Consider the following 13,248-nt stretch of genomic DNA (forward strand, 5'->3'; position numbering starts at 1 on the left):
CTAACTTTTCTAGTGTAATAGATAAAGAATGGAATTTAAGTTTTTTGAAAGCCACTCAAAACGTTTTGTGTGTCTATAGCTCAGAGGGCAATTGGAAGACTGCCTGCTTGTTTCACTTTCCCACATAAACCTTGACCCAGAATTCAGTCTTTTCACTGGCTTTGACCAGATAACCTATCCCATCTAGAAGTTTGAATATTTTAAACTCTGTGAAAGAACCAGGTGGATGTTCAGAAGGATTCCCTCTGGCAATTAACTACAAGTATGACACCGTTTTTCATTCCTGCTCACTCCTCTTCTCACCTGCCCCTTGTAAATTTCCTTCTGTAAGCTCTCAATTTTCATATTTTACGATGGAGAAGAAATTTCTTCTCTAAACTATTGGAGCTGGCTACTGTGTCTACAAGAGAAAACTTTTAAGATATTCCTCATACGATTAATTATCATGTTATCTGTTAATATGATGAAAATTTCTATTTATTTAAAGAAAAAAAACTGCTTAACAGACAAGAAAGTGCTTGACTGCAAGGAAATTCTCACAAGTGTTGGAAACAGGGACTCAGCCACCTAGAAACACTTCATAAGAATATTTTAGCAAAGTCATTAGCAGTTTAATAGACTGTTGCTACATTCCCATGTGCAAGTCCTTTTACTTTTTTAAAAACTTTTTAATTATGAAAATTTACAAGCATATCAAAATAAATAACACAATGCCATCACCCAGCTTTAAAAGCTTTTGGTACACATTTTATCTACTCCTGCTTTTTTCCTTTGCTGAGATATGTCAAAGCACTTCATTCTTAAATCCTTCAATCTGCATATCAAAAAGGGCTGTTTAAAAGTCCTTAGTGCCTTATCACATTTAAATAATTAACAAAACTATTTAATAACATTTAATACTCACTACACATTCCAAGTTATCTGGTTGTTTAAACATACAAATTTTTCATAAAATCAGCACCCACTCAAGGTCTATTAAATCTCCTAACATGATTCTATTTTATATATAGAAACTTTTAATTCTAGTTTTATATCCTCAAAGTAAGTCTGCTGAAAACATAATTCAAATAGAGTAGAGAAAGAATTTTGTGGATCTTAGGGAAAGAGGCAGTTGTGAAGTGGGGCAGGAAAGAGGAGGTATATTTCAGAAAATACAGCAACAGTAAAATCGATTTTTTGGTGTGTTTTTTAAAAATCCTTACCCGAGGAGATATTTTTATTGATTTTTTTTTTTTTTTGAGAGAGAGAGAGAGAGAGAGAGAGAGAGAGAGAAAGGGAGAGAGAAAGAGAAACATCGATCAGTTGCCTCTCCTACATGCCCTGATGGGGGAATCAAACCTGCAACCTAAGTATATGCCCTGACCATAACTCAAACCTGTAGCCCTTTGGTGTATGGGGCAATGCTCCAACCAATTGAGCCACCTGGCCAGGGCAATACAATACATTTTTAAAGAAGAGAGCAGTGTTTTAGAAACTGTGCAAATTAGACTGTAGGCTGTTTTTCAAACTTAGATGTTATTCTGAAATTCTTTTGGCTCATTTTAACTTTTGGGTTACTCTTTTCTCTTTTTTTATGGACACATTTTCCAGATGTGTGCTAATTATTTTTTGGGACATCATTTGTTTCAAGGTGAATTTTATTTTTTGAACATGTATATTTGTTTGATATTTCTAGGATCTTTAACAGCTAAACTGCTTTAGCAATGTTTGTATTCTCCAGTCTCCTTATTGATCCTCCTCATTCTTTATTTTACTCATGCAAGGGCTACTGATCAGTTAGGTTTCTCCTCATTCTCTTTGTTTACCCTAAACCTGGAGCTTATAAAGATGTTTTCCAAATGATCCTAGTTGTTCTCAGATTTCCTCTCAGTATATGAGCTCCTTTTGGGCTGCGTGTTGGGAATTTCCCAGGATCCCTTCCCTTTTCCTGTTCTCACTGCTATTAATACTGCCCACGACGTTTGGGAAGTATTGATTGTGCTCATTTACACTTTGGGTGTGTGGGGACTGCTTGTCATCTAACTCTGTTTTAGATAACCATACATGTGTTTTGATTTTCATTTCACTATTGCAGTTTTTCTGTGTGTTTTTAAGAAAGCTTTTTAGGGAGACAGATGATAGAAAGAAATAGATGATAGAGATGATAGATAGATAGATACTGTTGTGTACTTGCCAGGGGAAGAAGTCTTAGTTGATAAAAATCTCAATTGATAAAAATTACACGTTGATAACATTTAGTTGTCATTTTGGACGTTTCACTAGCATGTCCTCAGAGAACACAAGTTCTAGTGATAACACATGCCAAAACAGAAAGCCCCGCAGACCTCATTCTCTGTGTTCGTGTGTGAGCATAGTTAAGAATCACTGGAGGAATGAAGCCAAGGAAAGAAGAGAGTTCCTGAGGGCAGGGGTGCGCGTGCGCCCGCTCTTCCCTCCCCAACACACCCCTCTGCCCTGCCGCCCTCCCTCGAGGCCAGGTGACAGCTGGGCCCGGTCCGCCACCTCGCTGCCCGGGGTGCAGGAGCGCGAGCCCTGTTCGCGCGCGGCGCCAGCCGCCCCTCCCCCGCGTCCCGTCCGTCCCGTCGCGTCCCGTCCCCTCGGGTGCCGTCGGCCGTGTGCCGATGCACGTCGGCGGCCGCGGGGACATTTTCTGACTCCGGGTCCCTGTCCCGGCTGCCCTTCCCACCCCGTCGCGGGGCCGGCCGCTACCCCGGCCCCAGGATGCAGAATGTGATTAACACAGTGAAGGGAAAGGCACTGGAAGTGGCTGAGTACCTGACCCCGGTCCTCAAGGAATCAAAATTTAAGGAAACAGGTGTTATCACCCCAGAAGAGTTTGTGGCAGCTGGAGATCACTTAGTTCACCACTGTCCAACATGGCAATGGGCTGCAGGGGAAGAATTGAAAGTGAAAGCATACCTTCCAACAGGCAAACAATTTTTGGTCACCAAAAATGTGCCATGTTACAAGCGGTGCAAGCAGATGGAATATTCAGATGAATTGGAAGCTATCATTGAAGAGGATGATGGTGATGGAGGATGGGTAGATACTTATCATAACACAGGTATTACAGGAATAACCGAAGCAGTTAAGGAGATTACACTGGAAAGCAAGGATAGTATAAAACTCCAAGATTGCTCAGCATTATGTGAGGAGGAGGAAGAGGAAGATGAAGGAGAAGCTGCAGATATGGAAGAATATGAAGAGAGTGGATTGTTGGAAACAGATGAGGCTACCCTAGACACAAGGAAAATAGTAGAAGCTTGTAAAGCTAAAACTGATGCTGGAAGTGAAGATGCTATTTTGCAAACCAGAACATATGACCTTTATATCACTTATGATAAATATTATCAGACGCCACGACTATGGTTGTTTGGCTACGATGAGCAACGGCAGCCTTTAACAGTTGAACACATGTATGAAGACATCAGTCAAGATCATGTGAAGAAAACAGTGACCATTGAAAATCATCCTCATCTCCCACCACCTCCTATGTGTTCAGTTCACCCATGCAGGCATGCTGAGGTGATGAAGAAAATCATTGAGACTGTTGCAGAAGGAGGGGGAGAACTTGGTGTTCATATGTATCTTCTAATTTTCTTGAAATTTGTACAAGCTGTCATTCCAACAATAGAATATGACTACACAAGACATTTCACAATGTAACAAAGAACTTACAGTTTATTCTAATCATTGCTTCTGATTTTTAAAGAATTAACCCATAGATGTGACCATTGACCCTCTTCATCAATATGTACAATTTCTCTAATAAAGGGACTTATATGTTAAAAAAAAAAAAAAAAAAAAAAGAATCACTGGAGAATAAAATACCTATAAATATTAATGTATGTTCTCTTCAGTTAACATTTCAGTTATTTGAACAATTTCAACATCACAATATCAACTCCAAGTGTAGGAACCCTGAGTTTCAGTAACGTCACCTTTAGAAGGAAATCACTAGATCACTTTGTTATATCCCTTCACATTAGGAAGAAGCAAGACAGAAGTTGGGAACATCTCCTGCCTGTAGTTGTGCTGCTGGGCCACAGTTTGGTGTCAATATGATTACTGTCAGTGTTCCTATGAGTTCAGTGAGGGTATGATTAACAGTTCTCTATCATCACAGAAGTTAGAGGAGAAATGAGTTTATATAGATATGGGGAACAGTGACAGGATTCAATCTAACAAATGCACTTACTAGAGAAACCAAGATGGCAGCATAGGTAAACACCGGAAATTGCTGCCTCACACAACTACTTCAAAACTACAACTAAAAGACAAAACGGACATCATCCAGAACCACAGGAAGGCTGGCTGAGTGGAAATTCTACAACTAGAAGGAAAGAGAAAAGCACTCTGAGACTCAGAGGAGGCGCAGAAGTAAAGTGCAGAGGTACAGAGGCGCACGTGGAAAGGGCTGGCAATTGAGGACACGGTTGTCTTTTTCAATCAGGAGGGAGTCTCAAGCTCCCAACTGCTCTGAACTCCAGTTCCAGGCGAGTCTCTGGGGACCCAGATTCATATGGGGAGAAACTGGACTGTCTGACATCGGTCAGAACTCAAGGGCAGCTTTTTCTCAGAGGTGCTTGCAGCGATTAACGGGACACTGAGACGGGGGGCCTCTTAGGGTAAGACTGAGGATCTGCCATAGTTGTTTGCTCCGCCCTGTTGATTCCCTGAGACCCGCCCCACCCAAGCTGCTAGCAGAGGCTTTTGCATATGAAAGGCCTGGCCCTTTGCAATCTGAAAATTACCTAACAAAGGGCAGCTGGGTCAGAGAGACCCAGAACTTCCAAAAGAAGGCCCAAGGCCCCACAAGAGCTTGCATTGCTTCACAGCTGGGCCTCATCTGGGCACCTCCAAATCCCAAACAAAGAAGAATCTGCAGATCTCTCCATAGTTCCTGCTGGGTAGCCTCAGGCAGAGGCTAAATTAGCACCTCCTTAGAGATCCAAGAGCCAGTGTACCCAGTGGTCAGAGTGGGACCATCCAGATTACAACTCCTCAGATCCATAAGGGACACACTCAGGGGGCAGACTCAGCGAGCACCAAAGCCCCACTGAAGCAAGTCTTGCCCCAGAAGGGTGTCTCTAGCACAGAAGTTCTCCCACTGTAGACACAGCTGATTTTCACAGCCAATTGGCCTGGAGGTCAATTCCTCCCAGTGATACCTACAACAATCAAGGCTTAACTACAACAAGACTGTGCACAAAGCCCACAAAGGGGTGCACCAAGAGTGTCCACCTCAGGTAATTGGGGAGGCTGAGCCACTGGGCCCTATAGGACACCTAGCACAGAAATCCACTCTATCAACACAGGGAAGCATAAAAAATGCGGAGACAAAGAAACAGGTCACAAATGACAGAAATGGAGGAAAGCAAACTACTGGATATAGAGTTCAAAACCAAACTTATAAGGTTTTTCAAGAACTTTCTAGAAACCACTGATAAATTTAGTGAGACCCTCAAAAAATCTAGTGAGACCCTCGAGGATATGAACAAGGACCAAATAGAAATTAAGCATACACTGACTGAAATAAAGAATATTATACAGAGTTCCAACAGCAGACTAGAGGATTGCAAGAATCAAGTCAAAGATTTGAAATACAAAGAAGCAAAAATCACCCAACCGGAAAAACAAAAAGAATAAAGAATCCAAAAATATGAAGATAGTGTAAGGAGCCTCTGGGACAACTTCAAGCATACCAACATCTGAATTATGGGGGTGTCAGAAGAAGAGAGAGAGCAAGATATTGAAAACCTATTTGAAGAAATAATGACAGAAAACTTCCCCTACCTGGTGAAAGAAATAGACTTACAAGTCCAGGAAGCGCAGAGAACCCCAAACAAGAGGAATCCAAAGAGAACCAAACCAAGACACATCATAATTAAAATGCCAAGAGCAAAAGACAAAGAGAGTATCCTAAAAGCAGCAAGAGAAAGAAAGTCAGTTACCTACAAGGGAGTACCCATACGACTGTCAGCTGATTTCTCAACAGAAACTATGCAGGCCAGAAGGGAGTGGCAAGAAATATTCAAAGTGATGAATAGCAAGAACCTACAACCTAGATTACTTTACCCAGCAAAGCTATCATTCAGAATTGAAGGTCAGATAAAGAGCTTCACAGATAAGAAAAAGCTAAAGGAGTTCATCACCACCAAACCAGTATTATATGAAATGCTGAAAGGTATCCTTTAAGAAGAGGAAGAAGAAGAAAAAGGTAAAGATATAAATTATGAACAACAAATACACATCTATCAACAAGTGAATCTAAAAATCAAGTGAATAAATAATCTGATGAACAGAATAAACTGGTGAATATAACAGAATCAGGGGCATAGAAAGGGAGTGGACTGACTATTCTCGAGGGGGGGAATGGGGTGTGGGGGGTGCGGGAAGAGACTGGACAAAAATCGTACACCTATGGATAAGGACAGTGGCGGGGGGGGGGGACGGTAAGGGCAGAGAGTGGGGTGGGAACCGAGTGGAGGGGAGCTATGGGGGGAAAAAAGAGGAACAATTGTAATAATCTGAACAATAAAGATTTAATTTAAAAAAATGCCCTTACTAAACTACCTATGGCTTATAGCCAGCTATCAAGTATTTTCACCAATCTCTTTCCCTGGCTACTTATAGAGAAGTACATATACCTATCTGATAGGATTAAAATAAGGGATTAGCCCCGTTTACACATTACTAAAGATAGCCAATCGATGTATTATCTAAACATTAGTCTCAGTTTTCTAACTAGCCTACCTGGTTTACCCTGGAATCAATCAATCTATCTATCTATCTATCTATCTATCTATCTATCTATCTATCTAATCTATCATCTACTTATTTATTTTGCTCCAAATCTAAGACCTTTAGGATAAGGGCAGATGACAGGCTTCTATATACTCCTGATTAGATGCACTGTTATCATGTTTGTTTGTGTATTTATTGTTTTGGTTTAGGATGTACTCAGTTGATGCTGAGGCAGCATGAAAGAGATACAGATCAGTTAGGTTTTGCTCAGCTTCCCTGTTCTTCCTCAGTAATTCATGGTCATTGGCTGGTAGACCCAGAAGTTTGCACATTGGGCTCCATCATGTCTTCGAGCCCTTAAAAAGGATTCCTTCATCAACAATGAAGTCTTCTACTGCCACTGAGTTCCTCAAGTATTCTATTTGCATATATATATTTCAGAGAGAGGAAGGGAGAGGGAGAGAGAGATTGAAACCTCAATGATGAGAGAGAATCACTGATTGGCTGCCTCCTGCATCCCCCTACTGGGAATTGAGCCCACAACCCAGGCACATGCCCTTGACCGGAATTGAACCCTGGACCCTTCAGTCCGCAGGCCAATGCTCTATCCATTGAGCCAAACCAGCTAGGGCACTTACTCTGAAAAATATTAGACATTCACCAAGTTAATGGTATATTTAGTTTATCTGTACCTCTGGGTTACTTCCCTTGTACAGTTTTAAATGTCTGAGAAACTATTAGCATAAATCCCCACTGCTACCCACCTGCTGAACCTGTTGATTTTTGTTATTTAATTTTTGGATTATATAAATTGTTATCAACACTATGAGTCTCAGTTGGTAACTCTAGATTTAAATACTTTAAATTTTATTGAGTATAATGTGTGTGTGGAGTTTTAACATCTTGACCCACACACTTGAGTATTAGGTACCCTTTTCATGTATGCAAGAATTTAATCCTAAATTCTGAAATGCAAATCATCAGTACCACACTAATTACTACATATACACAGTCTTTTGAAAGGGTGTTACTGGTGGAAAGGAAGGGATGTGAAAGAATGCTTTTAAAGGCAAATGACAAAACAGTAAAGGCAAATAAACACATAAGCAGCACACAAGTTCTGTACCATGCTATTGCTTGTCATTGTGTGAACCCTAGCCCATTTGCCTACCTGAATCTTTCATCAACCTTTTTATCTGCAGTCTCAGTGCCCATTCAGTGAAATTCTACCCATTGCACTGAGACGGACATATTCTCCAGTTTTTCATCATTGGAAACTGTAGCAAGATGTTTTGTTCAGACTAAAAGTTGTATCATAAATCAAGTATTTTCCACAAATATAGAAGGTAGTATTTAACAGGAATTCAAGTAAGACAGAGAAATATATCTCATTTGTCCATTGGACAAGGATACTACCTAAGGCCTTAACTTCTCCCATACCAAGCTGCTCTCTAAGAGCATATGGCTTTAACCCATGGCTTCATAACACTATTACAGTGTCCTTTATCTAGTGCCACGATAAATTAAAAGAAGTGAGCAGGAAATGCTGCTCAGCCCAGATCCCCATATCCCATAGGTAATGAAGGCTGTTCTCCAGCTCTTGCTCTCTTGATGGTTATTAAAATAGTGAAAGAGAGTTTACACAGAGTTCATAGATATATTTTTTGGAGAAAGGCTCAAGAAAGAAAATGTAGGAGCATGAAATCATTCCTAGTTTTGTGTAATTAACATAGATTTCCTTTTCAATAGAGGTCACTTTTTGGTTTTAATATTAACACAGAGAAAGAGAAGAGATTTAAAAAATTTTAGAAGAAAAATGACATCATTTTAAAAAATGTATATTTTTATTGATTTCAAAAAGGAAGGTGTTGGGGTCCAACCCCAGCAGGTCCAGGGGTCCCCAAAGGTGTGGACAGAGTCGGCGAAGAAGGAATGGCATGGGGTCAGCGTTCAGTTGATCAGCATAGCGAGGTTCTCCCTCCAGGATCTCCAGCGAAGTTCTGGTTAGGAACTCCAACCAAGTTCTGGTCAGGATCTCCAACCAAGTTCTGGTGCCATGTTCTCTTGCTAGGTTCTCCATCCAGGTTCTCCAGCCAGGTTCCAGCCAGGTTCAGTCGCCAGGTTCTAGTCAGGTTCTCTTGCCATGTTCTGTCTAGATTCTCCAGCCAAGTTCTGTAGCCAGGTTCTGTCCAGGATCTTTTGCCATGTTCTCTGGCTAGGTTCTGGTTAGGATCTGATGAGGATGTAATGAGGAGCTGATGAGGATCTGATGTTTATTGTCTTGTTACATTCGTATTTATACCAGCCGATTTTAATCCTGTCAATTTCTATTACAAAGGTTAGGGCGTTTCTTATCTCCATTCCAGGGAGTAAAGATTATGTAGCTTAACTACCCGCCTGGCACTTAATTAAGGGGTTGTATCCCCTCCCTAACCTCAGGGAAAAATCCCCACCTGGGGAAACAACCTTTCTCGGAGAGGTGACCTTGGTTAAAACACATGGCACTAAAGGGAGCAAACATATTAAGAACAGTATGCTATATACGCCAGGTCCCTTGAAACATATGCTGTGCAGATGTTTCTTTCCTGCAGCGACTGTGTCAAGCAGCAAGGATGGACCGGCTCCCGGCAGGAAGGGAGAGGGAGACAGAAACATCTCAGCTGCCTCCTACACGCCCCCTAATGGAGATCAGCCTGCAACCCAGGCATGTGCCCTGACCAGTAATCAAACCCTGACCTCCTGGTTCATAGCTCAATGCTCAACCACTGCAACACTGGCTGAGTAGAAAAATTAAATCTTATAGAAAGGATTTATCCAGATTCATGGAAATTACTTGACTGATAAACTTGAAGATGTAAGATGGTATTTAAGATAAAATTATAGAACTGTAGTGCTAAATAGTTGTAACTTTAACAAGAGTATCAAGTAACAGGCCCAAATGCCATTTCTTCAGCTACTGATTGCTACATTGTCTATCTGAGAAGGAGGTCATACTCAGAAAGAATTGTGAAATTATAGTACGTAGCTAATTGAATTTACTAAGCATTTACTTTAATTAAATGTTTAAAATAAATGTTCAATCAGGCATGGAAACTAGAATTGCTAAATTTGATTTGGAGTGCTAATGTTGACTTTGCGTATGGGGTCCTGACAATCTCAACAATTGGTAGAGAGATTGTGGCATGACACAATATTATTATTTTTTCCTGAGTTCTATAGCATTCAAGATGAGTTTCATTTGTACTTGTATTTAACAAACATTTCTTGAGCATCTTAGATACTCTGGCGGGCACTGGATAACTCAGAGATAAACATCTCACACACTCTAGTGGGGAAGATTTTTTTAAAATATTGAACTTATATAAGTAGTCTCTTGAACCTTCAAGCTGGCATATATACATATATTTCCCATATAACTCTCATCCTGTTGATTTTGGCTCAACTTCCTAGCCTGTGAAGATAATATGAAACCCTGATTTTGTCTTATTTATTTTCTTTGTTCCCACCAACTTATTTCACCTATAAAATTGATAGGTATTTCAGTAAACAGGTGAGCAGCATAGTTTTATGATTTTTGTAGTCAGGCAGAATTTCTTCCTCTCAAATTATAACCAGTGATATGTACAGAAAATTTACCAAACTGCTTTTATCTTCAGTCTGATCGTAAATAACATAATAAATATAATATTTACTTCTGAGGGCTTATGTGACAATTGAATCGATATTACATTAGTATATTCAAAATGCCTGGCACATCATAGGAACTAACTTATTAACCACCAAACTATGGCAGAAGACCAGAGTCATCTTATCTAGTTATTATTGATCCATTGTTTAAATATTTACTCTATTCTAAGTATTGTACCAAAACATAAGGATCTTAGGAGCATCAAGGTGCATTTTGAGGTTGGCAATTCATTATGAGAGTCAGATAAATAATCTAAAAATCAAATTAAAGCAATGGTATCATCAAGCAAGACATGACATCAATCAATTTCATCCATATTTTTCTACATCATTCACAAATATGCCAGTAAAAGCTTAATAATTTTCAAAAGCTCGAGGTCTCCCTTCATCACCTGAAGGTAAAGTTCAAATTTCACATGATAAAGATCAACACCCTTTAAAATCAAGCTTAAATCTGTCAAGCCTTATTTTAATTTATCTCCCTGTGCCTTCCACATACCCTGTTCTCTACCAAAGCAAGTGCTCACCATTTCACATACACTATTTTGCTGCCACGATTTTGCACATGCATACTCTATGCCTGCAATTTCTTTGCCTGGCAAATACACATTTCAAGAATGAGTTTAAATAAATCCACTTTTATGAAGTCTGTCTGATCTTCCTAGGCAGAGGGAGTGCTTGCTGCTTCTAAGTTCCCATAACATATCATATATGCCTTTTCCATAATTAACAAAATATTAATCTTAATCTTTTCTAATGACAAAATAATATTTTGGCTTGTGTAATGTTTAATTTACTTAATCATTTCTATATTGTTGTATAGTTGTGTTTTGCTTTTTAAACTTTATATTTGCGAATGAAGTTTTAAGATAAATGACAGAGGTTGAATTATTCAGTCAACACTGCACTATTATTTGTATACTTATTCCCTGTTTTATTGTTCATTTTTTAAAATATATTTGTATTGATTTCAGAGAGGAAGGGAGAGGGCAAGAGAGATAGAAACATCAATGATAAGAGAGCATCATTCAATCAGCTGCCTCCTGCACACTCCTGCAACCCAGGCATGTACCCTGACTGGGAATTGAACCGTGACCTCCTGGTTCATAGGTTGACACTCAACTACTGAGCCATGCTGGCTGGGCTGTTATATTGTTAATGTGACTAATATTTAAATACATTGAAGTATCTCAAAGTTTAAAGAAGCTACCCACTTGCAAATTAGATGGTATTGATGCAACACAAATAATCACCACATTTCTATCTGCACCTTAAGTATATATATATATATAGTGTGTTTAATTTAAGAAGATAACCATCTGCGTGCAGTCTTCCCAGCAGCTGTTCTCTCTTGCTCATTTTGAGCGTTTGATTTCTCTAAACCAAGAATGGTTTTATGCAATTAATGATGCACAACTACTATACTTTCCTCTCTAAAGCAAATTCCTTATAATTTATATCATTACATGATTGCCACATGTTAACATTTGCATCTTGAATAAATGGTCAGAGATCCAAAGGTGATCCATTATTCAAATATTTTTTTATTTCTTCTTTGAACCAGTCTTTAAAGATACACTAACAAAAATCATTATTTTACATTTACCCCTCTTCTTTCTTACTAAATAATTCATCACATCACTGATAACTGGCATTGTTTAGAAAGTTATATTCTAAGTGCCTAAAGGTTAAACATACCTTCAAATTATGAATGCTAAAAAAACATGTCTGAACTACTTTCAAAAAGGGATTCTAAATAATTTTAAAGCACATTTAAAACAAGTATAATCTTCTAGAAGTACTACTTAAAAGATGATAGAATTCTTCATTTTCATTTCTTGTGCAAAATCTGCTTTATTGTCTTGGTGTTCCAGTTTATATTGTCATTTCACAATTTTTAAAGCTCTTTCATATACAATATTTTCCATTTGACCCCCACATCAGTATTTGTAATGTAAACAGGTAGTTATTAAACATCCTTATTTTACTGATGAGTCCATGACACTCAAAGAAAGACACTGTGTCCATCCTTGCACCAAAAGGACAGTAGAAGGTGAAACTGAGACTAGTTAGTACTCAGGACTTACGATTTCTACTCTACTTTTACTCCTCATACCATCTCCAAGCTACTAGATTTCCTTATCATCTGAAAATGCCTCCATAACTGTGAATTAATTAACCTGACATAGTAAGAGACTTCGTAAATCTCTGTATTTTATAAGAAGTGTTCCTATGCCTTAGAGAAATATAATAGGCTTCATTTTCCAGGACTTTTTTTATTTTTTTTCCCACTAGGCAGTATATTATCTATGATAATGAACTCTCATGTTTTAATGCCTGTACCAACAACTCAGTAAACTTATTGTACTCTGGGGTTTTAAGCACCTTGAATAGTCTTCTAATTAATTATTGAGCTAACTGCTTGTAGTCCAAGAAAGACATAATATCTCTCCAAGTCTCATAAGAAATATTTTTACCTAAGGATAAATATAAAAGATTAAATAGCAAATCTCCTATTGTTTCATGATTCTTAAAACACTACAGCCACTCAGAAGGCACTGTATCTACAAAACGAGTTAGGGCAATTGATTTATTAAGGTTCTTTTTTCGATTTAAATCTATATAACATATTGAATATCTTCATATAAGGTACTCCAGGGAAACTCCTAGTTAGGATGCTCAAGAAAGTTTGAAATCTCTAGGGCTGCTTTAGAAAGTTCCATGTAATGCCAGATGGTTTTCCAGAATTCTAAGATTATTATAATATTCCCAGAGCTCCCCAGGCAGATCAGAAAACTAAGTAGAATCTGGACC

At 38.8% G+C, this 13,248-nt stretch overlaps 1 protein-coding gene across 1 annotated transcript; it reads left to right on the forward strand.

Annotated features, from left to right (window-relative positions):
* Positions 1-2,377: 2,377 nt before the first annotated feature.
* LOC139020459 (ubiquitin-like-conjugating enzyme ATG3) lies at positions 2,378-3,781 on the forward strand. Its single transcript, XM_070430099.1, has one exon. It carries the CDS (start codon positions 2,722-2,724, stop codon positions 3,664-3,666), a length of 945 nt encoding a protein of 314 aa, XP_070286200.1. The 5' UTR covers positions 2,378-2,721; the 3' UTR covers positions 3,667-3,781.
* The last annotated feature ends 9,467 nt before the right edge of the window (positions 3,782-13,248 follow it).

This window comes from Myotis yumanensis, unplaced genomic scaffold, assembly GCF_028538775.1.
Source record: "Myotis yumanensis isolate MYYU_CA2020_CCGP unplaced genomic scaffold, mMyoYum1.0.hap1 SCAF_12, whole genome shotgun sequence".
NCBI classification, from domain to species: domain Eukaryota; kingdom Metazoa; phylum Chordata; class Mammalia; order Chiroptera; family Vespertilionidae; genus Myotis; species Myotis yumanensis.

Excerpts from the sequence above, each read along its gene's own strand:
- LOC139020459 (XM_070430099.1), top strand. The coding sequence starts at position 2,722 with ATGCAGAATGTGATTAACACAGTGAAGGGAAAGGCACTGGAAGTGGCT.